Source organism: Bradysia coprophila, unplaced genomic scaffold, assembly GCF_014529535.1.
Source record: "Bradysia coprophila strain Holo2 unplaced genomic scaffold, BU_Bcop_v1 contig_89, whole genome shotgun sequence".
In the NCBI taxonomy this organism is placed as follows: domain Eukaryota; kingdom Metazoa; phylum Arthropoda; class Insecta; order Diptera; family Sciaridae; genus Bradysia; species Bradysia coprophila.
The window spans coordinates 15,938-40,757 of NW_023504016.1; the positions used below are offsets into that span (position 1 = coordinate 15,938).

At 38.4% G+C, this 24,820-nt stretch overlaps 2 protein-coding genes and 3 long non-coding RNA genes across 5 annotated transcripts; 3 read left to right on the plus strand and 2 right to left on the minus strand.

The window, feature by feature from the left end:
* The first annotated feature begins 838 nt into the window (after positions 1-838).
* On the plus strand, positions 839-2,814 carry LOC119084725 (alpha-(1,3)-fucosyltransferase C-like). Its single transcript, XM_037194799.1, has 2 exons — positions 839-2,172; positions 2,494-2,814. The coding sequence occupies exon 1, from the start codon at positions 976-978 to the stop codon at positions 2,143-2,145; it is 1,170 nt and encodes a 389-aa protein (XP_037050694.1). The 5' UTR covers positions 839-975; the 3' UTR covers positions 2,146-2,172; positions 2,494-2,814.
* Positions 2,815-4,287: 1,473 nt separating this feature from the next.
* LOC119084728 lies at positions 4,288-15,821 on the plus strand. Its single transcript, XR_005089125.1, has 3 exons — positions 4,288-4,298; positions 6,928-6,929; positions 15,460-15,821. It is a non-coding gene; the product is annotated as an uncharacterized LOC119084728 (long non-coding RNA).
* On the minus strand, positions 5,506-22,778 carry LOC119084729. Its single transcript, XR_005089126.1, has 3 exons — positions 22,662-22,778; positions 19,639-19,643; positions 5,506-5,535 (listed from the first exon to the last, which is right to left on the minus strand). It is a non-coding gene; the product is annotated as an uncharacterized LOC119084729 (long non-coding RNA).
* Positions 9,280-9,735, plus strand: LOC119084727. Its single transcript, XR_005089124.1, has 2 exons — positions 9,280-9,474; positions 9,550-9,735. It is a non-coding gene; the product is annotated as an uncharacterized LOC119084727 (long non-coding RNA).
* On the minus strand, positions 17,382-18,717 carry LOC119084726 (lipase member H-A-like). Its single transcript, XM_037194800.1, has 4 exons — positions 18,660-18,717; positions 17,989-18,585; positions 17,777-17,923; positions 17,382-17,705 (listed from the first exon to the last, which is right to left on the minus strand). The coding sequence occupies exons 1-4, from the start codon at positions 18,700-18,702 to the stop codon at positions 17,434-17,436; spliced, it is 1,059 nt and encodes a 352-aa protein (XP_037050695.1). The 5' UTR covers positions 18,703-18,717; the 3' UTR covers positions 17,382-17,433.
* Positions 22,779-24,820: the final 2,042 nt, after the last annotated feature.

Sequence of the window (24,820 nt, forward strand, 5' to 3'; positions counted from 1 at the left end):
GAATCTCCGATGAATCGTCGATGAATCACCGATGAATCGTCGATGAATCACCGATGAATCGTCGATGAATCTCCGACGAATCGTCGATGAATCTCCGATGAATCGTCGATGAATCTCCGATGAATCGTCAATGAATCTCCGATGAATCGTCGATGAATCTCCGATGAATCGTCGATGAATCTCCGATGAATCGTCGATGAATCACCGATGAATCGTCGATGAATCTCCGATGAATCGTCGATGAATCTTCGATGAATCGTCGATGAATCTCCGATGAATCGTCGATGAATCTCCGATGAATCGTCGATGAATCTCCGATGAATCGTCGATGAATCTCCGATGAATCGTCAATGAATCATCGATGAATCGTCAATGAATCATCGATTAATCTCCGATGAATCTCCCATGAATCGTCGATGAATCTCCTATGAATTGTCGATGAATCATCGATGAATCGTCGATGAATCTCCGATGAATCTCCAATGAATCGTTGATAAGTTGTCGATGAATCTCTCGTAAATACCTACGCCTGCCTGTTTTGCAGTTTTCCACGTAACTTGTAAGTCTGTTCCAAAATTTGGTTTCTTTATCGCTTTGGTTTGTTGCGCTACCGTTGCCGCAGTGGAATTAACAGCCTTCAGTGAAAAAATCCATGGAACACCTCTACCGTATACATCCGTTGAATGGTTAGTCATATTGTTGGTTCACCGCGATAAACTCGTGTAAATGACAAAATTATCGCACCGCAATCATTGATAACGGTATCAGTCGTATATATGAAAATTTGTATTCCAAAATGAAACACCATTCAACAAATAATAATTGGTTCATTGTCTGGTGATAAGACCTTATCTCTACAGAAATTTATTTTCGGAAAATACAGCGGGCCCGAAAACCGCTATTGGAGTTTTTGTGATGTAACCGCGAAGTGTACACGCCATTTCAATAGAGAGCAAAAAAAAAAATAGAAAGAAAATGGTTTGCACGAAAAAGATCGTTGTGATTGCAAGTTTTGTGATTCTGGCACTCATTTTCATTGTGTACAACAGTTCCAGTAATTCACCGGAAGCTAGGCGGTCGGATGAAGCTCCTTGCATAATTTATACGTCACCCGAAATCGAAAGTCGTCACGACACTCTAGGTCCGCACGACGTTCAAGGTTCTTACGAAAGTGCAGATGTAGTTCCAAATCAAATATTAATTTACACGAAGTACTACGGCGCCGAATGGAACGACATCTTTACCGGCGAGCCCCTTTTCAAAAATAATCGTTGCACTTACACCACCAATCCCAGTGACCTGAAGACATCGCCGCTAGTTCTGTTCCATTTACGCGACGTCACAAAAGACGCCCATCTGCCGACGGTAAAAGTGCCGAACCAGAAATGGGTCGTCTACAACATCGAATCACCGATAGTGAACCGAAAGTACGATGCCTACACTTTCTATAAGAAAATATCTCCCCAATTCGACATTGCCATGACCTATCGCCTGGATGCAGACATACCGATACCGTACGGCAGTGTTGAACGTCGTGTGAATTCAACGGAAGTGACCGGTGAGATAAATTTCAAAGAAAAATCGAAAATGATCGCATGGTTCGTGTCCAACTGCAATTCATTGTCGAAGCGAGAGATTGTGGTAAAGAAGATGCGAAGACTGATCCCTGTCGACGTGTATGGTCACTGTGGCAGTCTCAAATGTCCGATAGTGGACGAGAGGGCTTACAAGAACGAAATGTGCTACGAAATGCTGTCGAAAAGCTACAAATTCTACTTGGCCTTCGAAAATTCCATTTGCGTCGACTATGTAACCGAAAAGTTGTACAACATTTTGAATTACGACGTCATACCCATCGTCTATGGAGGGGCCAACTACTCGAATTTATTGCCGTACAATTCGTACATCGACGTGATGAATTTCACATCGCCCGAGAAATTGGTCAATTATTTGCAGTACGTTGGCAGCAACGAATCGGTTTACAAATCATATTTCGAGTGGCGTAAGGACTTTCAAGTCGTGTCCAGGTTTCCAGACAAGCTTTGCGATTTTCTGTTAAATAACGAATCGATGGCCGCAGTCACGAAAAGGAATTTCTTCGATTGGTGGTTCCAGGACACGTGCAGAGAAACAACCATTTGGTAGAACAATACAAATGGAATCGAGATGTGGGTGAGTTAAGTTTTGGGCAAAAGTGCACCGCAGATTTTTTAAATGATCGATCCATATCGATCGATAGGCGACGTTTCGTCGATGTTTGCCTCTGAAATCAATTCTCAAGACCATAATGGCCATGGCCATCAGAGTTGACTAAAATTTTCTTTTAAAAATTTGTATATTGCATCTGAAAGGAAATGAAGGTTTGCCTAGCCTACCACCTGAGGTAACCAAATCAATCTGTTTTTTCAGAGCCTTTATAGTTCCGTAAAATGAAACTTTGAAACTCACTGGCGCGGCGTTCTCTTTAAAAATAATTTTATTTTGTCATTGCAGCCAATTGAATCGCCGAGCATCGACGGACGGTCTTCGACTACAGCCATAAACTAACTGCATAATATTAGTCGAAGGTTCTCATCATTTGCACGGCGGAACTACTTCCCGCCAAATCATTGGGAGATGCGGTTCCGAAGAAAGAATTATCGAACGCACTCAAATCACGTTCCTTCCTAACGTTCGTATTACCAGCGCAACGTGCAAAGTCAGATCGGATTTCTACAATTTATTTGCGAAAATGCAACAGCACGGATCAGATGAATCTCAGCTCGCATCGAGTTCAGTATCAATAAATATTATTATTGTTGGTGGAAATATTTCGTCTTTCATATATCTCCTCCACAAATTTTATTAAAATAAATAAATAAATAAATTAATTAATTAATTAATTAATAGATCATTTTCATGACCTTGTAAACGTCAGACACGATACCAATATTACCAGTAAAAACAAAGGAGCTGTCAGACACGTTACCAAAATCTAACCTCAATTTATTTGTTTTAATTCTTGGTTATGTGTGTGTTCTATGACATGTCATGACACCACGATTTCCTCTGATTTTTCACGTTAGATTACAAATTATCAGTTGTGAAGAAGGGGCCGTTAGGCCATAATCGTTCTCCGAAACAGATATCTCCTTCTCGTAACGTGAAATTAGTTTGGGTAAGAGAAGGGCATCCCAGCTCTGGTAAATAGTTTTTCGTTGTTATCCGCTCAAATAATTCAAATACTGAGTGGTTGAAGACCCCGATTGTTGTCAATTTTTATGGCCTTGTCACCACGGGTTCTACTAGTCATTTATTTAGACCAATAGGTTTTATTTATTCAACCAAACAATTTGTATAATCAGTCAGACGTCATTCATTTGATAGTCATGAGTACTGTGGCAACATTCACGTTTATCAAACAATCATTATTCGATATGCTGTTCAACAGCATGAATTCAGTGATGCTACCACCAATTGTAATTGTTACCCTTCTATCGACGTATGCTTGTTGCCATGACGGTGTACATCTAATCAATCGATTAAACAATTTTTACGGTTTCGATCACAACATGTTTTTCATGGGATCGTCAACTGAGCTCGACGATTGGTTTCCTGTTCCCTCGTCGTCATCGAGATCCGACACCAGAGTGGACACTGTTACACCTCAGACAGTGTACGTTTTTAACGACGACTTTGCAGAAAGCAATTTTGACGACACAGAACAGGAAGCATCAAAGTTCAGTAAAAATACATTTCTAATTGTGGTCGCAGAGCGTTCAGAAATTGGAAATGACTCGGAAGTTATCCGAGCTCAAGTGATGGCCATTCGAGATATTGGTACCAGGGTAAGAATAGGCATATTTCTCACTGACCACATCGATTCGTTGGATGTCGTAGACGAACTATTCCGTTGGAGCTGGCGTATTGGAGTTGTGAACATTTTCAGCGCTTTTTACTTCAGCGTTGAGGATGAGGAACCTGTCTTCAACGTGTTCAAATACAATCCGTTCACGGCATTCGAGTTGATAAATGTGACAAGAAGCCAACATCTCCAAATCTATTTCACCGACAAAGCACCGAATTACCACCGAAATTCACTTCGGCTTATTTGGCTTCGCGACTTGACTCTCACTATTTATGAAAATATGTTTTGGGGTATTGTTTGTCGTTTCTTTAATGCATCGGTTGGAATGGTACGAATGACACACGCAGAATTTCTGAAATCCGGAACTTCACACGCAGACATATTTTTACATAGTGCAATTATGGCACAATTTTGGCCAAAACGATTGTATCCGTATCGACAACAAATGTTGGTAGCGTTGGTTCCTCATTCCCAGCCCTACTCTGATTTCGTGACGTATTTGAAAAATGACACGTGGACGCAACTCCTCGTGTACACTTCCATTTTGATTTTGGTCTCGTCAGTGCTGTTAATCCTTTCTGGCTATTTGAACGAAAAGAAAATTTTATTTTTTCAATGCATCGTCGACGTCATCAATCTTTTGATCAACGACAATTCTGCAATCAGATATCGAAATCTTAGCCGTGCCGACGTTTGCGTCGTTTTACCTTTGACTTTCACGGGTCTGATTGTGGTGAACGGTATTTTATCGGTGTTTCAAAGCTACATGACGTGGCCAATTTACCAACCTCAAATTAATTCGCTGAAAGATTTGTACACGTCCACAGTTCCAATTTTAGCAAATGAAAACGGATGGAAAGATTGGTTAGTGACGGAATTGGAAAACTCGACGAATTTTGGTGGCTGGAGTGATAAAATTCATGGGGTGACATTTGATCAGCTGGTACTGGAAGAAAGAAAATTTAACAATTCTGTAGCAATTTTCATACCCAATTCGTATGCCCAACCAATCTTTGAAGCACAGAAACGATTGGGCTTAAAAGCTTATCACTTGTTAAGCGATGTTCCTTTCGGTAAATATCCGTTGTATTTTGTATTGAAATCGAATTTTCCTTTCGCTGAACCCATTGAGGACATAATTCATCGATTGAATGGTGCAGGACTAATCGATAAATGGTTCCAAGAACACAGTGATGTGTCGGTGGAATATGCAGTGAAAATAAATATCCAAAGAAGAAACCATAACAACTTGAATGTGAATGATGAATTTGCTGTGCCGACAGTGGTGTGGTGCGGTTGGATTATGAGTGCAGTTGCTTTTGTTTGCGAAGTAATTTGGAATAAAATCAAATTGCGTGTACGAAGTAGAAATGAGAGCATTATCCGACGTTTTCGTTTTAATGTTTGGCGATCGAATTTTTTAGATTTTGTAAAGCGCGACGCTATTGGATGTTAATTTGGGAAAGTATTTTCTTCATGTTGATAAATGAGTTGTTTTTTTTTTCGGGGTGACTATTCTACCGCGCGAGGACTATAACCGTACCACTGCTAGTAATTGAACAATTTTGGAGTTAAATTGCGTTGAACGTATTTATTTTACAACAAACATTCACCATTTCGATTTCTTGCTGATTTGACACTAAATTTTACCTGCCTGACTTTGGAGACATTCAATTGTTGATTGTTTACTGTTTGAGACACCATTTTGAGTAAATTATCATAAAACCGTACCAAGCGTTTGTTTCACTCTTCAATTCCGACCACAAATTATCTACATTGCATGTCGCTTGTACGCTTGGATGGCGCTGTTCAACGTCAGTCATGGACAGAGATGAAAAATTACCGGTAATTTATTTCTTGTCGGTAATAAATATTACGGTAATATTATGTAACATTGGGTAATATTACCCAAATCTTAAATTATCAATATTACCGATGTTTTGGTAATATTACGTAATTTACCAATAAAAAATTGTAAGAATTAGACATTTTACTACCAGACTCATGCGAAAGTTGAATCTTACAAAGCAGTATGCCCTTTGCGAAAATGATCCTTTAAACTGTGGACTATTTTTTGTTCATTTTTCGTGAATTTTATGTGAAACTCAACTTTCGCATGTGTCAGACCTTTATCACATAAATGAATTACTTTCGCTGCATGGAATGTAAACTACTATTACATGCTTCACTTTGAGCTTTGCTCAGCAAAGTATAGTTTTACTGAACAAGACAATATATTATGTGAAATCTTACTTCTTGCGTAGCAGTTTCCAAATGTTTGTTTCGACTATTCGGATTATTATTCGGTACACGAGTCGAAACGAAGATTTGAAAGCACTTATGTTACATTATGACGCTAGATATTTGCGCATAGATTGTGACAATTGTTTATGTCGCTACCACAATATTCAACGATGGCAGAGCCGGCAACTCGGTCTTTTAAAATACGAAATTTGAAATGAAATTTCATTTGCTAACAAATTTAAATTTTCGATCTAGAGCGTGGAAAAATTGTTCTTATGAAGTGACAGAAGACCGAGTTGCCGACAGCGTCAATCAGTGACTCCGAGAGAAATCGTAAAAATCCACGCTCTATTAATTATCAATTTCGGTTGAAGCACATTCAAATGTGTATACTATACTCGACTGTTTTTGAACAAGTTGTTTAACTAGGCTGACAGTTAAGCAGTTCACAATTAAATAGAAGGGCTATAGGCCAATTCACCGTTTCAATAGAACAAAATTATCGAATAAAATACACTTGAATTTGTTAAAAACGAGTAATTTCTGTTGAAAATGATTAAAATTTACAAGATGTTGACTGATTTTGGGTAATATTACTTAACTTACGTAATATTACCGAGGCTTTAAATTACCAATGTTACCGAGCTTCGAGTAATATTACGTAATTTTACGTAATATTATTACACGGTAATATTACGGGCCCATCTTTGGCATGGAGACCCCAGCAACACCACAACTAGCCTGAGCAACACTGCAAAGAAAAAACGCAAAATGTACATCTAGGACGATCATAATTTATGTGTGAGACTCCCATCCTACAGTCCTGGAATTATAAGAAGTAACAATTACAATCCAATCGACGCTATTCATTCCACATGCATTACCAACGTTACGACATTGACGCATGTATTATAAAGTGTAGATCGCATGTGGAATGAATAACGTCGATTGGATTGTAATTGTTGAACATGTAACTTCTTATAATTCTCCCATCGTACATCTATCACGTAGAAAGAAAGCTTTCTCAAAATTTGGGATGAAGCGCTAGCTTTAATTCTTATTTTTTTTTATTTTTTATTTTTTATCGTTTACCGACCAACTAACAGGCCCAATGACAAGTCAGTCCATTGTAGTAACTTGTAAGGCGTCGGCAACATGACTATGACTAAAAGGCGTCCTACTGTTTTTTAAACGACTTTTTCTTTCAAAGATATGGTCGTTAAAAAATGGTAGGACGCCATCTAGCCATCTTGCCGACGAAGTGTCTTGCTAATTCCTATCGCTCAGTACTACGGAATCTTGGAAAGGCCTATGTCTTGGGGTTTGTAATAGCTGAATATTTTCTCTTTTCTTTTGGAGTATCTGTAATTTCACTAACTTCGTTCCAGGGAAGTTTTGCAGAAGCTTGCTATTTAGTAAAAAAAGACATTTACATTTGCACATTTCGAAAGTTGGAAGGTTTCTTCAGAAGTCACTTAGATGAAACCAAAACAGTAAATGTCACAAATTTCGAGAACTTTCCGGCAGTAAGTACGCAGGTGACTTTACACACTTACACTCGTGTGCAATTTTTAGCCCCGTACGAAGTACAAAGGGGCTTATAGGATTACGATGCCGTGTGTAATTGATGGAATTCGAAGCAGACGGTAAGGGCAAAGTGTTTGCCTATGTTCATAGATGACGAATCCGCAATAAAAATTTTGTCTGTCCGTCTGTCCGTCACGTCGATATCTTGAGTAAATCAAATCCGAATTCAAAAAATGTTTTTTTCCCTGAAAGATAGTCAAAATAGTGAGGCTAATTTCGAAGATGGGCATATTTAGGTCGGCCCTTTGTGAGTTAGGGCCGCCTAAGTGCTTTAAGGTCTTTTGGGGATATTTACGGCAAAAAAAAACGTTGGAAATGAAAATGAAACGGCAAAAGATAGGTAATGTTGATACCGATCCAGGAAAAAAAAGTTTAATAAAATCGGGTGAATGGCCCGTGAGTTAAGGCCCTAGAAGTGAAAGGCTACTCGGCCCTAAGAGTATTTTGCATATAACTCGAGTAAATTTCATCCTTTTTTCGTGATTTTTATTTCATTTGAAAGGTAATCGAAGCCCGAATATAATGTGGCGAAGAACGTTTTAAATTTGGGTCCTTGGACTGAGGCCGCTCCTCGGCCCTCAGTGTATTTTGCATATAAATCGAGTGAATCTCATCCAATTTTGCTAATTTTTGTCTTATATGAAAGGTAATTGAATACCGAATAGAATGTTTGAAAATTAGGTCCTTGGACTGAGGCCGCTCCTCGGCCCTAAGTGTATTTTGCATATAACTCGAGTAAATTTGATCCGATTTTCCTAATTTTTGTTTCATTTGAAAAGTAATCGAACGAGGAATAGAATGTTGTTGAAAAAAAATTAAATTTGGGTCCTTGGACTAAGGCCGCTACTCGGCCCTAAGTGTATTTTGCTTATAACTCGAGTAAATTTGATCCGATTTTCCTAAATTTTGTTTCATTTGACAGGTAATCGAACACCAAATAGAATGTTGTTGGGAAAAAAAAAAAAAATTGGGTCCTTGGACTAAGCCCGCTACACGGTCCTAAGTGTATTTTGCATATATCTCGAGTAAATTTCATCCGATTTTCCTAATTTTTGTTTCATTTGGAAGGTAATCGAAGGCCGAATATAATGATGTTGAAAAAAAATTAAATTTGGGTCGTTGGACTTAGGCCGTAACTAGGCCTTAGGCCTCTCAATAAATTAAAATTTTAGGTCAACTTGAAATTTGTGTTACATTTGAAAGGAACGTCGTACGGGGCTTCGTAATTGCGCTATGCGCAATTTGTAAGATGTACACATTTCATAATAATTTGACTTCAACTAGGGTGACTGACGCACAAGGGTCACGTGCGCAATAGATGTACGGGTTCGTACGGGGCTCAGTCGCTGCAAACGCTCCGACTGTTCTGACGGCTCGTTTTTTTGAGAACTCTATAGAGCCTTTAATGTAAACCATTCAAATGTTTGCCATGAAGACTCTCAATTCACTCGATACGCAGGTTCGATCAGAATCGATCGTTTTTTAATTGAACTTGACGTGAGATTTTTTGGCACCCTAATGTGCACAAAATTTATTTTCAGACATACAATGGGGCCAGCTGAAAATACATTTTCATTCTTAAACGCAAATGGAAATTAGAATTTATTAATTCAGCAGTCGACTTCAAAAATATAAAAATGGAAAGGTACCTACACCTTCGAGATAAAAAAGCGTTACTGAACGTTGATGTTTTAACGATAATTTGATAACATCAGCCACCTAAGCAACAGATATAATTTTACAGAATGAAATTCCTTCCAATTGTTGTTCTCGTTTTCACACTGTTGCTGATCCAGGTTTTCTTTTCAAATTTTTAAATATTAAAAACAATTTCATTTTGCGAGTTATTCATTTTTGCTTTATATTTACAGATTAGTGAAGCAAATCCTGTTCCACAAGTTCGAGCACAATTCCTTGGGCTCTGGTATGAACCCCCAGATTATGGATACAAAATTCAATATGCTTAGCAAAGTTATCGCTGGTGTGCAAGTTTTGACAGAGAAGTCGTGTGAAAATTTTCGTCTTATATTTTCAAAATAAAAATTAAAGAGAAATTTTCAAGCTTGGCGACCGTTTGATTCACTTAATAACCAAACCATTTGATGAAATTGACACTAAACGATAAACGCTGGTCTGGTCAGGAAACCAATTTGTTAAGACTATTGAAGTAAAAGATTGTGTTTAAAATCTTTACGACACATTGAACAATGGAAGTAGCAGATTTAGTGATATGAGAATTACTCCAGCTAAACACAGCGACGCGAAGACCTAACTCACATTTTTGTTTTGTTATACTGTCAAACTTGACAGGAGAAGAAACGAAAAATTTAAATTAGGTATCTTTCGCGTCGATTTCTGTGTCCACAGTTACACTTCATTGAATCCCAAAATTACTCAAGGGCCGTCTCAATAGAACAAACCTACAAATTAGAATGAAAAATCATATATTTGAATGTGTGTGTGACAGCTCCGTGTACAGACAGTAAAAAAGGACTCTTAATGTCAAAAGTCATAATTCCTCTAGGTAGTCTACCTCTATGAAATTACTTGACCCGGAACCTTAAAATGGAAAGTAAGCAAGACTCGATCAACGGACTGTACATTAAATTATTATTGAAAAATGCGAATGTTGGAAAGGTGTAATTCGTATCAACACATCACATAGAGTCAGACTATCATTGCTAGGCTGTAAACTTTGGGGAGGTCACGCAGTTACAGATACGCGGGTTACACACCATAGTTGATGATAAAATGGCCTACTGTGATGATTGTCATCCCCGTGATGCTGTGGTGAATTTTCTTTGTCTGTAAAATCATCAGACGTGGTGTGTTCCCGCGTATCTAATAAAATGGCGGTCTGCTTGACCTCCACAAAGTTTACAGCCTTGTATCATTGTACCTTAGTGTTAAGAACGTTGAAAGAATAAATTTCCAAGGTACATCTACATACTGAAGGTAACGCAGACCCTCAGGGAATAGCAAGAAATACGGATCCGTTAATATTCGTTATGTTGCATCCGTGACGTTTGGCGTGATAATGTTGTTGGATCTTCGTTGTTTAGTATTGAGTTTTGGCATGTGTTGCAACCTAACAAAGTGAATTTGACTTGTGTCCAACATTATAAAAACTATATTCACCCGAAACTTTGGATCCGGGTGGACTGCAAGGAATTTCGCACCGCGTCATTCACAATAATTGTCAAAATGACACATTTTGGATAAGGAAAATGTCACTTTGTAGGTTATTGTGAATGACACGGCGGGAAATTCCTCAACACCTCCAAGTGTTCTTACCTTCAGTGTTTATATACTTTGTAAATTTCTTCATGTCACAGCATTTAAACTGTACGGTCGTGTTTTATATTTATTCCGTTGCAATGTCGAACAACAGCGAAATTATCTGAAGGTCGTTTTCTTTTGAAGATTGTAATTAAATAAATTCAATTCAATTCAAAATGAATTCCCCAATAAGCATGTGTCTGAAGTAACCATACATGTGTCGCCTACAGTAGAGCCATCTCTTATCAATTCTCTCCAATTTCAAAACGCAGTAAACCGTTACTGCTATATCTATACGGAGGCCGAAGTCTCACCACGATTTGGAAATGCGTGAAGGTTGACACGTGTTCCACATCGTCTGACCAACGGTGAGCAGAACCGGAATGCTGTAGGGAAACATTGGCCCCGAGGAATTGTCCCATAAAACTTTCATCCGGCAGTATGTCTGTGACTTGACCTATGTAAATCCTAACGAAGCTTTCCGATGTACCTGAATCCAAAATTCGATTATTTTACGAAAAACTTGTGAAATGGCGTCTTGGAAGGTTATTGGTTAATTACCTGGTTCGTTAGACGGGCGAAAGAATTTCACCAACAACCAATCGTCGATTTGTATGCTTTCCGATTTTATTGGTGATGTGCAGATCGTTTGTCTGTCTGTTGTTTCATCAACGTATATCGCACCAATTTTGCTGCGAAAAATGTCTGCCTTATGCGATGAAGGTACTTTAGAAACTGTCCGAGAGTTTTGCTGTCCCCTTTTCATCTGACAAGAATTTGTTTCCTCGAAGCAGTCTTGGACCTGTACACTTCTTAGCCTTTGAACAGATATGATGCTTCTACGTGAAGGTAGGCAATTTTCCATATCCATCAACCCATCATCATCGCTCAAGTCAGAATTTAGTCCAGATAATGGCCGCATTCTGTAGAAATTGACGCCTGTTACAAACGGAATACCTAAGGCTGTATATGAGGAAGTTAAGTATGGTTTCCACTAAACAAAAAGTACTCCGTGAGAGAGCCGTGAGATAGCGAGCTGCCAAGTAAACAATGCAAAAATTTCATTTTGTCTATCACACGGAGTACTTTTTTGGTAGTGGAAATCAAGCATTACGTCCAAACTAAAAGTAATGCAAATGCGCAGTTACGCACGGACCCCTACTTTCAAGTGAATTTAGTTTCGTTATGTTGCACACATGTTGAATTCGTTTGCATCAAGTAGCAGCCAATGGTGAGGTGAATTCGATTCCATACAAACTTTGCAGGTGCAGCAACTTGAGCCACAAGAAAATGTGATGATGGCAACATCATAAAAATGAGTTCATCTGAAAGTCGGAATCAGAGAAATGTTAAGTTGGTACACATGCGGCGAGATAGAAGGAACACAGACAGCTGGCACCTATGGGAAGCTAATTCATATGAAATTCTATCGCATTCTCTCCCATATATGCCAGCTGTCATTCACATGTTCCTTCTATCTCGCCGCAAGTGTACCAACTTAACATTTCTCTGGTCGGAGTCCGTATAAAATTTACTGTGTTGAGTATTGAGCTGCGTGAGATGCAACCTAACAAAGTGAATTTTTCTCGATTTTACTTGTGTCCAACGTTATGAAAATTATATTCACCCGAAAGTAGGGATCCGCGTGTTTTTGCGGATCTGCGGTACCTTGAGTGCTTACATATTTTGGTAATTTCTCTGATCCGCTCAGGGTTTGCATTAACTTCAGTGTTTATATATTTTGATCGGACGAGTTATTTGGAAAAGAAGTGGATTAAGAAGTGTCAGACGCGCTTAGGTCGCAGGGTTTCTGTGGTGAAATTCACTCACTTTTGCTTTTATATGGCTTGTCCTTCATTCGTATATTTCACGTACAAGTCTTAAATTTGACCACAGAAACTTTGCGTCAACGTGCATCTAAAAAATGTCGATCCGCGCTACTTACATAACTAGGGATGTAATATAAAGTTGAAAGTAGAAGTTTGATCACGTGATTATGTTCGGTGTAGCACAGTTGTTACATCTATTGGACTTTTCAATTTACATTTCAGACTTTACACAAAGTCAACTTGGAGTGTCTCGTCTCGTAATATAAATTTTGTTCTTCACAACACACCCAACACACCAACCGTTTCCCACTGATACAAACTCTGTATCTCCAATTGGGCTTCTACTCGACGGAGTGAAAAGCGGCGTACTGATTTCGTCTGAAATCAGAGATGTACGAGAGTAATTGTCGACCGTTGTTCAAGGAAAGTCCAAAATTTTGAATTGCACAATTTGTATTTCCAATAACGATGAGATGATACACTCTAAGACGCTCAGTTTTTCCTTTCATTTGCGTTTATCGCATTGTTGTTGTATTGTAACGTTTTTGCGAACGAAACAATAAATGTTTCGGGAGATAATTTTTTGCGCTACAAGTGACACGGTATTCCCTATTCCATTGCTTATCACATGAATGTTTTATAATTTGCTCAACGACACGAGTTACAGTTTCATTCACATCGGAGAAATTGAATGAGCAGTACCACTCCGCTATCAAACATAAAATCGGAGTTACCAACTCAGTGCCGTGGAATGATTGTCCTAAATTTTTTCCCACACCCTGTACCAACTAGCTAGACGAAGGTAGCCACTGAAATATTTCCAGCAGCCTAACGGGGTACAAGTGTTCGATTTAGGAACTACAAACCGAAAATAACGGAACCTGAGAAAGCTAAAATTGGTTAGGTTCACAGTTCTGCTTCTAGCATGAACGTAAGATATATTTGGAGGCTACTGCAATCAGAATAGGTCTTGCATTTTCTCGTAAAGGACTCATGATTTCTTGGTGTGAATAAATGCATATTTGAAAATTTGGAGGCTTTTTGACGTTGGAAAAATGAGTGTTAGTGCTAGAAGCAGTGCTATGTTAGGTTCCAAGATAGATAATGTTGGTCAAACGATCTAGATACTGTTGATAAACGAACCTTTGTATCTATTTGTTTGAAGTTAGAAGTTAGATTGAAGTTTGCGACCAGAGCGAAGCGAGGGCCGTAGCTCACACGAGTTGACTTTTATCGAAGACATGTTTCATTTCTTAACCGGAGCATTTTATAGACAATGACACTCTACTGTGAGCATAGACCAGACGTGTATGTAGCAGAAAATTATGTTATGGAGATAAGTGTGTCGATTTATAACGTTACAGAACGTCTCAAATATTTTCAGTGAAACTAGACAGGATTAAATTATCAATGAGATAATGAGACCGTTCGAATTCGAGTAGTTCTTCTTCTAATTATGTTTTTGTGGCAATGGGACAAGTGGGTTTGCCTGTAGAGGCGCCACATTTTCTTTCATAGTACTTCATTCTCTGCGGCTTATTTTCATGTGAACCAACTTCACAATTGTCATTACAGAACAAATGTCACCATATGAAGTTGGTTCACATGAAAATAAGCGCAGTGACAGCAGTAATTTTATGACAGAATGTACACCATGTACACATCATTTCTTCTTAGTTTTTAAACTATCAAAATTACATTCAATCTAAATAAATAATTACCAAAACTATTGAGAAGTAAATGGATTTGACCCACCCCAGTTATTTTATGCACTTGTACACAACGCCCGACTACTTGATTCTTAGTGGGACGACAACTGAGTCTCCATTGTCCTTAATAATCAAAAATGAAAAGACAACATCCGCATGTTGAGTTTTTTTTATTGAACATCTTATGATAGAAATGAATCCCGCGAAGAGTGCTTTTTTATATCAAAACCTCCAAGAAGTTCAGCTCTATTTTCGTTCGATTTGATTCTTGGTAAAATTACAATTTCCAGAAAATTTCCGACCTCAATTTCGCGGAAAAAGATTATAAAAAGCGATGACATTTGCTCCTATTTTTTGTGTGCAAATAAAGTAAAGTTAAATTAAAAGTAGGTATACAAAGAGAGACCCGCACGAAGTGTGTGTAACTTGAAAAAGTCTATATGAAAAGTTAAATGCAGAAACGCAACCTGTTAGCGATTGAAAAATGATTTTTTTTTCGTTCTGTTTTGATGTTTTTTTGGTTAAAAAAAAAAATTCTGTTGACAACCAGTTTGATACGAAGCCAAATGAATGACGTTTCATTTATCTTATAAGTCGCTAATGTGACATGTCTCTATCTTGCATTAAACTATTCCTATGCACACATGCAAGTGATGTATACTCTTCGTCTTTAGGAGAATGATGTTTAGAAACTAAGAAGAAATGTAATAGAGTTTTCCCATATTTTAGTACAATCTATCATAAAATTACTGCTGTCACTGCGCTTATTTTCAAGTGAACCAACTTCACTGCTGTGACATTTCATAGGAATGAATCAATGTGAAGTTGTTTCACAAAAAAATTGTCCAGTAAGAATGAAGTACTATAAAAAAATGTGGCGCCTCTACAGGCCAACCGACTAGGCGAGTACAACCACTCGATTTATTTACAAGAAAAAAAAAGCTTTGAGCAATACCCTCTCTAGCAACCAAACTATAAAAAAATAAGGTGGTAAACATTGACAGTGTGCGCTGTCAGAGAAAATTTTACACTTTTAAAAATAAATTAAATGAAGTATTAGCAGCGATGACCTTTTTTGTGTTGAAAATATTACATCTACTGTCACCGTTTTAGTGTTCGAAAGTCAATAATTTGTGATTGTGATGTCTTTTTTTGTGTGTTGCTCCGTCAGTTTGGTGTGCAAAAATGAAAGAAAGTTTAAAATTTGTCTTTTTCGTGTAACGTCGATATTGCTTTAAAAAAAAGCGCGGCACGACAACTCCATTACAAAAAAAGTCAGTGTCAAATTTGTCAAAATAAGGTGGTATTTTGACTGCGTCAAAACGAAGTTTGGTTGCTAGAGAGGGTATTGCTTTGAGATTTGTAGCTTTCTACGACGAGGGGAATCACCTACTGCTATGATTTTCATACAGCGCTAATATCAATGCCTTTCATTTCATGTATCATTTGTAGTAAACGGGGCAGTAATTCAGTAGATGTAATCAAACAAAACAAAAAAAAAGAACGAACACCAATCCTCAATCTTGGCATTTCTTCGGGAATTCGATGTCACATACGTCATGGTAACGTAAAAGACGGTCTCAAGTCTATGGTCTTTTTCGAACGTTTGAGACTTACATCTTCACCCTGATTGTACAGGCTTTAAAATGAACCAGAAAGAACTTTATCTCAGTCCCAAAAGTACTAATCTAAAACAGTTTTTTCTACGTTTAAATGTGCACGAAAAGTCTTCAAAGCATCATTAAGTCGTTGAAGTGCGTTGAAGAGAGTATTAATCAAAAATTATGAAATTGTTTATTTTTGTGTTGTTCGCCCTGTTTGCTACGGCATTCGCAAGGCCAGGTTCTATTTTGAAAGCAGTTGCTGAAATTGGTACGGGCATTATAACAGTCCCTGGAGGATCAATAATGGGTTAGTGAACAATTAAATGTGCGAACGAAAAGGGATTTTAAAATATTTTGTAAAATTAGGTGGTGTTGGATCATTCGTCGGTAGTGGTGGCGATCCCGACCGGACTGTTCAGGGATTTCGACACGGTATAGCAATTTCATTTTGTAAAAAAAAAACTTTTTGACAAAATCAATTAATTTAGGTGCCCAACAAGGAGTTAACGTTGCCAGGAATGCCGGACGTTACTGATGATAAGTTTTGTATTTGTCTGAAAAATGAAAAAAAATTTGAAAATTTTTCTAAACTTCAACATCGCAGTGTTTAGTGTTACAAGTTCCAAGCATTATCACTGTTCCTACGGTTAAGTGATAAGAATTACAGTACAGTGACGTACCACTCAACATTGTTTGTGTGTTCCAACTCGTACTAACACAACGAAAACAAGTTATTTATCTGTCGCAAAAGATTAGCAGAGTTCTATGCTATGATGACACGGCCTCCAAATATTTGTTGTGTTAATGCTTGGAGGACGTGACATCGTGTCAACTAGATCTTGGTATGAGTTAAAGATTGCAGTGAGTGATTTCCTTGTGATTATTATTTCGTGGACCAGATCGGAGAACCAGATCCAATGTCTTTAGGTACCTTTAGGTTTAGGTCTAATTATCTTGATGCTCTGAAGGTTAGATGATATGTTAGAAACTGTCCGAGAGTTTATTTGTCTTTTCTGCAAAGTCAGCTCGGCCTACTATGGACTGAAGGGTCAAAGGACAAAGTTATAGAATGGTCACCGAACTACACATCGCTGGAATACAGAAGAAGTGGCTTAGTGGCCAAGCAGAACCTGTTGTTTGAACCGTTTGTCGATGATCGATGACGATACTGCCGAAGCGAGTGGAAATGTCGAAGATTATATGGAGCAGGTAGAAGGAGATGCTTTGGGAACTCGCAATGATTCGTGCGAGTACGGTATATATTACAAAGTCAACTCAAAAATTTGATCTCAATCGCGGACCAGCATTTATTCCCGGCAAAACAAATTCCGAACTTATCTCGGTCCGTGGGCAAACGGATACACGCCATCTGTAGTCAGGAAATATACACTGCCGATGATTCCAGGTCCGTCCTGTAGTGGCTCCCCACCCATTCGTCTGCTAGTTCCACTTATGACACAATTTCGTTGTCTGATGTCATTCAGATCCCGACATCTAATCGCTCCGAATATGTTTCTGGGATTGACGGAGGCGGCATAAAAGTCACTTACTAAAAAGTGCCCACACTGTCCCACCAAATCATTTCCGCATCCAGGCTGACTTGTGCCTATTGAAGGAAAAGAAAGTGTTCTATTCATAACCGCCCGCATATTCTCCAACCGGAGACCGTTTCGTTACCCCAATTCGGATAGAAATTAGCGTGAGAGAATGGATGCTCAAAACCTAGTCTGCCACCATCAGTAACTATGCTTTCGACATAATCGGCGTCTGTAGAATGCAAACGATCAGCAGGATTGTCTAGCGAAAAAAGTGGGCCAGCTGGGTCTACGATGTAAAAGTGTTAAGACACAAAACAATAATCCAACAGCGGCACAGAGAACAATCTTTACCTAATCCAACTATCGCATGAATACGACCGCGAGTTGTTCTTTTGCCTGCAGCACCACCAACATGAGCACCTAAACTTGATCCAACAATTGTTACAGCAGAAAACGGTAGTCCACGCACATTGAGCCAGTCTATGTATTGTGCAAGGACGTGACCAACTTCATTCACTCTATTCCGTGCGGTTATGTAATTAATCGTATTCGAGCCTGCACCCCAATCAACCACAAAGTAATTGCAATCAACGTTCGCCAGCAAAGCCGATCTTATCACTGATCCCCATGTGGGGCCGCCCGCTCCCCAGCCATGAATGTGGAAACGTGTCTGACGTTGCATACTGAAATGGCTAGCATCGAGCTGCGCATTATTGTTAATTGTCACGATTTGCGGTTGATTGGGATTGGCTCTTGTCCACAAATGGAAGACAACATCGCTGAAAGCGTTGAACAGTGGCTCGATGGCCAAATCGACGTTGTTGATGTCGACCAAGTGCAATTTACCATCGGTATCTGGAACCAATTGCCAGTCCTCGTCGTTAGACGAAACGATCACCGTACCGTTGGACTTAATCGAGCCGTTTTCATAGATTGGTATTGACGTAGCTGGGTATATCGTGATAATATGTCTCTGATAACATTCATTGCTAGCTATTTTCGATTAAAAAAAATATTTTTACCTGCGGCTACCAGTAGGGCGAAGAAAAAGCAAGTGCGCTGCATGGTGAATGAATTCGAATGAACAGATTTGGGCGTCTCATAATCAGCTTTATATAGGAAAAGATTTATCAGTCTCTCGCTGGTTGAATCCTCCAAATAAATGGCTTTTAATCTCAGAAGAGAAACAAAGGTGAAATCACTTATCTGCTAGCATTGTCTGTTTATCAAGCTTAGATAGGCATGAATGGAGGGATCTGAATGATGCGTTTGATATCTGTTGTCGACAGTGACGACAGATGCAAGTGATGATGAGTTCTAGCGGAGCATTGGCTCTTGCTTTTTTGATCCTATGCATCAGAAAGTCTACAAAGCTTTTATTTTGCATCAATCTGTTGAAGAAGTAACCGATGTGATTGTTAACTGAGCGAATCTGTCGTAAATAGGGATGGGAGACGTTCAAAATTATCGATAATCGATTAATCATATCGTTATCGATAATTATCAAAATATCGAAATTCGATAATTATCAAATATCGATATTTTGATATTTATCTGAAAATTCATGATAACATACCGATATATCAAAATATATCGATAAATATCGGATTTTCGGACCGAAATATCGATATATCGAATTATCGATATCTTGATAATTATCAAAATATCAATAATTATCGAGTATCGATATTTTTTTGATAATTTTCGATAAAAAAAGTCGATAATTATCGATAATCATTATCATTATCGCCCATGCCTAGTCGTAAAGTCAGAGAAAACTGAAGAGTTCACGAAAATTGACACTTAAGCAGCTGAAAAAAGACCGACTAATTCCTCCCTCCGTTTGGATAGTATACGTCGACGACCATCTAGTAATATGCCGCGAAGAACACATTGACATCATACTACGACACCTAAATGCATTCGACCCCGGTCGCATAAAATTTACATGTGAAAGAGAAGAGAACAATTCCATTAACTTCTTGGATCTAACACTTATACGTCAACTAGGCATCATCACAACCAATTGGTACACAAAATCCATTGCATCAAATCGAATCCTCAATTATCATTCTGCACATCCTCGTAACGTCATATCCAACACAGCAACGGCAATGGTTAAGAAAATCATTGAATACAGCCATCCCCGTTACCACAACGAGAACTTGATAAAAATCCGAACAATTCTTGGAAAAAAACAGTTTCCCTCCGAATGAAATATCTAGAATTATCCGACAAGCCACAGACCCACCCACCAGGCCCACAAGATCCAACGATCGCGAAGGTCCACCGAAATACTGTTCACTCACATATGTTCCAAAATTGTCCGAATCATTGGCACGACGCATCAAATATTTCATCGCTGAAATTACAATCGCCAACCGTCCTGATGACAAACTAACAAAACTGTACTCGAAAGAAAAGGACAAATTGGACCCACTGCAGTCGTCTGATGTGGTATACCGTATCCCGTGTTCAACATGTTCCACGCTGTACATCGAAGAAACATGCCAAAAATTATGCAACAGAAAACAGCAGCACAAGAACTCCGTATCAGCCACGAACTTAGCCAAACCGAAAGTGGCCTCAGCATTAGCCCTACATACGAAAACCACTGGCCACCAATTCGACTTCGAAAACATAAAGATCATAGACCGGAAACAGAACAAAAAGAAACTACAAATAGCTGAGGTCAACCACATAATAATGAACAAAGACAGAACATGCAACTACAAACAGGATTCCGAACATATTGGTCCAGCTTATTCAAACCTATTAATACAACATGCCAATAAGAACAGTCTAGTTGGAACCATCAAACGGTAGCAGCGACCTGACAGTTTTGCGACTAGCTAACGTCATGACGCACATCTGTTAAAGTGTTGTTTATTCTTGTTTTTTTCGTTGCATAAGTTTTCCACAAGATTTTTTCCGCCTCTATGAAAAATGTGTCCAATTTTGCTTTAATAATTTTCACAAATTTGACGAATCATAATTGATAAATTCTCTATACGTAAGTTACTTGTACAGCAGCTAATATAAATGAACTTTCTGTTCACGTTCGTTTATTGACAAAATTGTTCTCCGTTTTTTGAATTTTGAATAAAGGCCCTGATGATGACTCGGATTAGAGTCGAAACGTTGGCAAATTAAAGGAATTGTGTTTCAGTTCCACACATATGGCAGAAGTAAACCTCAACACAACAGACCCTTGAGAAAAATTTCTAGTTATTATTCAAATTTGAGCGAAGCGAGTAAGGAGAATTAGGACGTGTACTGAAAAAATCCATTTCCTGTCGAAGTACGAACACCGTTTTGTGCATCGGACAACTGAAATAGATAAAATACATCAATTTACTTCACACACTTAACATTCACGATATATCGTTCTTAGAACACTGACATTTCTCAACGAAATTCAACAAAATTTGCTGTAGAAACACCAAAATGCCGAAAAGCGCGGGGGTCCAGAGGACGGCAGCCCCCTGGTATAAAAATAAAAACAATTTAACAAATGAAATTACTGTAAACACACATTCACTTGCTCACAAAACATTTGGCTATCGTCAACACAACACTACACTCAATGCGTACTTTCAATCAAGTGAACATGTGTTTTCGAGACATATGAGGACCGAAAGTAAAATGATGACAGTGACATTTACTTTCGGCCCGCAAATACGCAAGCCCACGGGGCGAAAGTAAAATGATGTCAGTGACATTTACTTTCGGCCCAAGGCCTGAATTTTTTACTTTCGGTCACCATTTGAGGACCGAAAATACAAACTTTCGCAGTATTTGGCATAAAAAATATTCTTAAATGTTCAATGTTTTTTTTAGAATAATTTTTTTTGACAGAAAAAAAAACAAAATGGGCGAAAAAATGGCGGAAGTTGAAGGTTCCTTTTTTCTGCTCAAAACCTTGAGTCCGATCGAAATACTAAGAAATCCCGAAATATTTCTTCTTCAAGTTTGTAGCCAATTCAATCAAGAGATATTCCGCCGAGAGCATATGGTACACTCTCAAAAAAATGAAATTTAACGAAATGGTATTGTATAGTTAATGAAATCTAAAGGTTCATCTAATGGAGATTGAAATACACATATAGAACGAACATGCACATCATGTGTTGTACCAACGGTTCAAAATTGAATTTGAAATAAAAATGTCCACGGTAGCTTGTGAGTTCGTGTCTTACTCGTGCAAATCAAAAAAAAAATTATTTCAAATCCAACTCGATTCTAGTATTTCTAAGCTGAAAATTAAAAAGAATTCGTCGTGGAATATAGTGTTTCTCTAGAAATATGCGTCCAAATTGTCAAAATCTTTGTGTCACCGCCTTCGCAACTCAGAGTTGTCTCAACCTGTTCTTTCAGAACCTTGATACGGTACTCGTCCAAGGTTCCGAAACAACAGGTTAAGACAGTCACGAAGTCGGTGACCCCAAAATTGATGAACGCACTCAGTACAGGTTGTGTGTGAAATCAGCTTGAAGAAAATGTTTTTTCATACCTAGGACCCCACTTTTTCTCCGTCCAATATGAAAAATACTATTCGTACCACGGACTAAAAGTCTTTTTTAGCGTATTCGATTCCAGACCTCGCCGTCGGCTCTGTCTGGAAACTTCTCACACGCTAAAAAAGACTTTTAGTCCTAGGTACGAAATGTACTATTTAGGAAAATTCGGAATTTTGTTCGCTGTATGGGCTGTACATTTTAGATATACAATTGTTTTCACTGGAAAAGGAATATTGTGCAACGTCGAAATCTACTAACAACGTCGTGACGACCGCCTATCTCAAACGACTTATTTCATTGAAAGTTCGGCACGCAGTTGCATTTAAGGATCCGAAAGGCCAAAAGGACGTAGTTCTTTATCGAGATTTTAAGCGCGTTTACGACTTTCTTATTGATGCCATCCAAGCGTACATCGGCAGGTCGACATGCAATGTAAACCATTAATAGTTGGAATTGAAGCTGAAGAGTGAAACAAACGCTTGGTACGGTTTCATGATAATTTACTCATACAACAGTCAACAATCAACAATTGAATCTATCCAAAGCCACGGACATTGGTAAAATCTAGTGTTAAATCAGCAAGCAATCGAAATGGTGAATGTTTGTTGTAAAATACACAATTTAACCCCAAAATTGCTCAATAGTCCTCACAACTAGCAGTGGCTATTCGACCTAACGGTGCAATGCCGTGCTGTCGAATAGTCTTGACTACGATCATTGCCTATTCGAATGGATAGTCGGTAGGATAATCTTCACTGTGAGGTGTGAGGCTATTCGACCGCGCGGTAGGGTAGTCACTCCGAAAGAAATACCAAGAACCACAGCTCTGCTTCTAATATTCTTAGCATGAACAGAAGAAATACTCGGAGGCTTATGCGATTGGCCTTGTATTTTTTTCGTAAAGATAGGAGTCATGATTTCGTGGTGCGGAATAAAAACGCACGCATACATATTTGGAGGCTTTTCGACGCTGGAAAAACGAGTCTTCATGCTAGAAGCAGTGCTATGCATCAAGAACTCATTTTTAACATAAAAAGACTTTCCCAATTAACATCCAAGTCAATAGCGTGGCGCTTTAAAAAATCTTAAAAATTCGATCGCCAAACATCAAATCATATATCATGTCCGGAGCGATAGCGGAGGACTTGACGCAGTCTAACTTCCAAAAAAAGAACGAAGAAAATAAAAAATTTGGGTTATATCACCACAAAACATATTCTATCATATTCTCGCTCCAAATACGAGCAAAACGAGCTATCACTCGACTATGTAGGTTTAAAATTGCCGGAGATACATCGTTTTGAAATTGGTCACTTTTCATACAAAATACACCAAATTGACTTTTCCCAAACAATCAAAATCTTTCAACTTACTCTGTATGTTTCTATCTATCTATCTATCGACGGTCGATCTCGGAAACTAGTCAGCCAATCTCCATGAAATTTTTTTTGATACCAACATTGAAAAATGATACTTTCGCCCCGCATATGAGGGGCGAAAGTAAAAAAATGCATCCCACGGGGAGAAAGTACTTAACGAAGAGCGAACGCAACTGAACGAACAGCGAAAGTGACTGACATCACAGAAAATGAGAGAAATGAGTCGAGTTGTCAACAAAATCCGCTCATATTATGCAGAATACTTTGATCAAAATTGTAAAACACTGTGCGCCAGTGTTCTTATTGAAATTAGCATACAAAGTTGATACTTTTTGTTACTGAATGATTTGTTAGTTATATCTTAATTTTTGTGTGTGTTTATTGTTGTGATGGCTAAATTATTAAATTTTTCATATAACAGGGGGCTGCCGCCCCCTGGACCCCGCATTTTCTGCCTAAATGCCTTTTCATTTCAACATTTTGTTGCGATGTTTGCGATACGTATCAATTTTCAATGTTGGTATCAAAAAAAATAGTATGAACGACTCGGGGCAAAAGTAAAAAAATTCAACCTGTGCGATTAGAGCCCTTGCCTTCGGCGCGGGCTCCAACTCTCGCACACGGTTGAATTTTTTTACTTTCGCCCCTTGTCATTCAATGTACTATTGCAGGAGTCTCAGGGTGGGCATAAAAATGAAAATGTGATACGCCATTACCCCAGGAAAAACCAGAATTTTGTTTTATTGGCCTCGAAGTGGTTTCTGAGTGTGGTTTTCGAGGGTCGGGAACGCGTTTTCGGCTGTAGCTCAGCTGTATTGAAACCTACAGAGGCGTGCGACCCATCAAATGAAAGGTATTCGTAACACGATTCGAACAAAAAAATCGGGGCAGATTCGTTTGAGCTAGAGTGATTAGAGTGACCAAATTTTGAGCTACTTGAGCGTAGGATGAAAGGACTAATATTTTTTTGGGTTATAAAAGATAGAGAATTACTTTCTTCGGCAAAGTCTCAGAGTTTTACGAGTAGAACAGAGGGGCATATGTGAAAAATACATAATCTAAAACGACTGATATCCAACAAAAATCTCTTCGAGAAAAGTGTGACGCAGTCTTTGAAATACAATTTCTAAAATGAATGCTATCGCTAGAGTTGACGCTTTCAGCTTCGTTACGCAAAAATTAAATTTTACACCCAATTTTAGTTCAAACAAGCTGGCTTAGGTTTTCTCATCATCTGCCAAATAATTTTTACAAAAAAAAATTAGACTGGAAACAACCAAAATT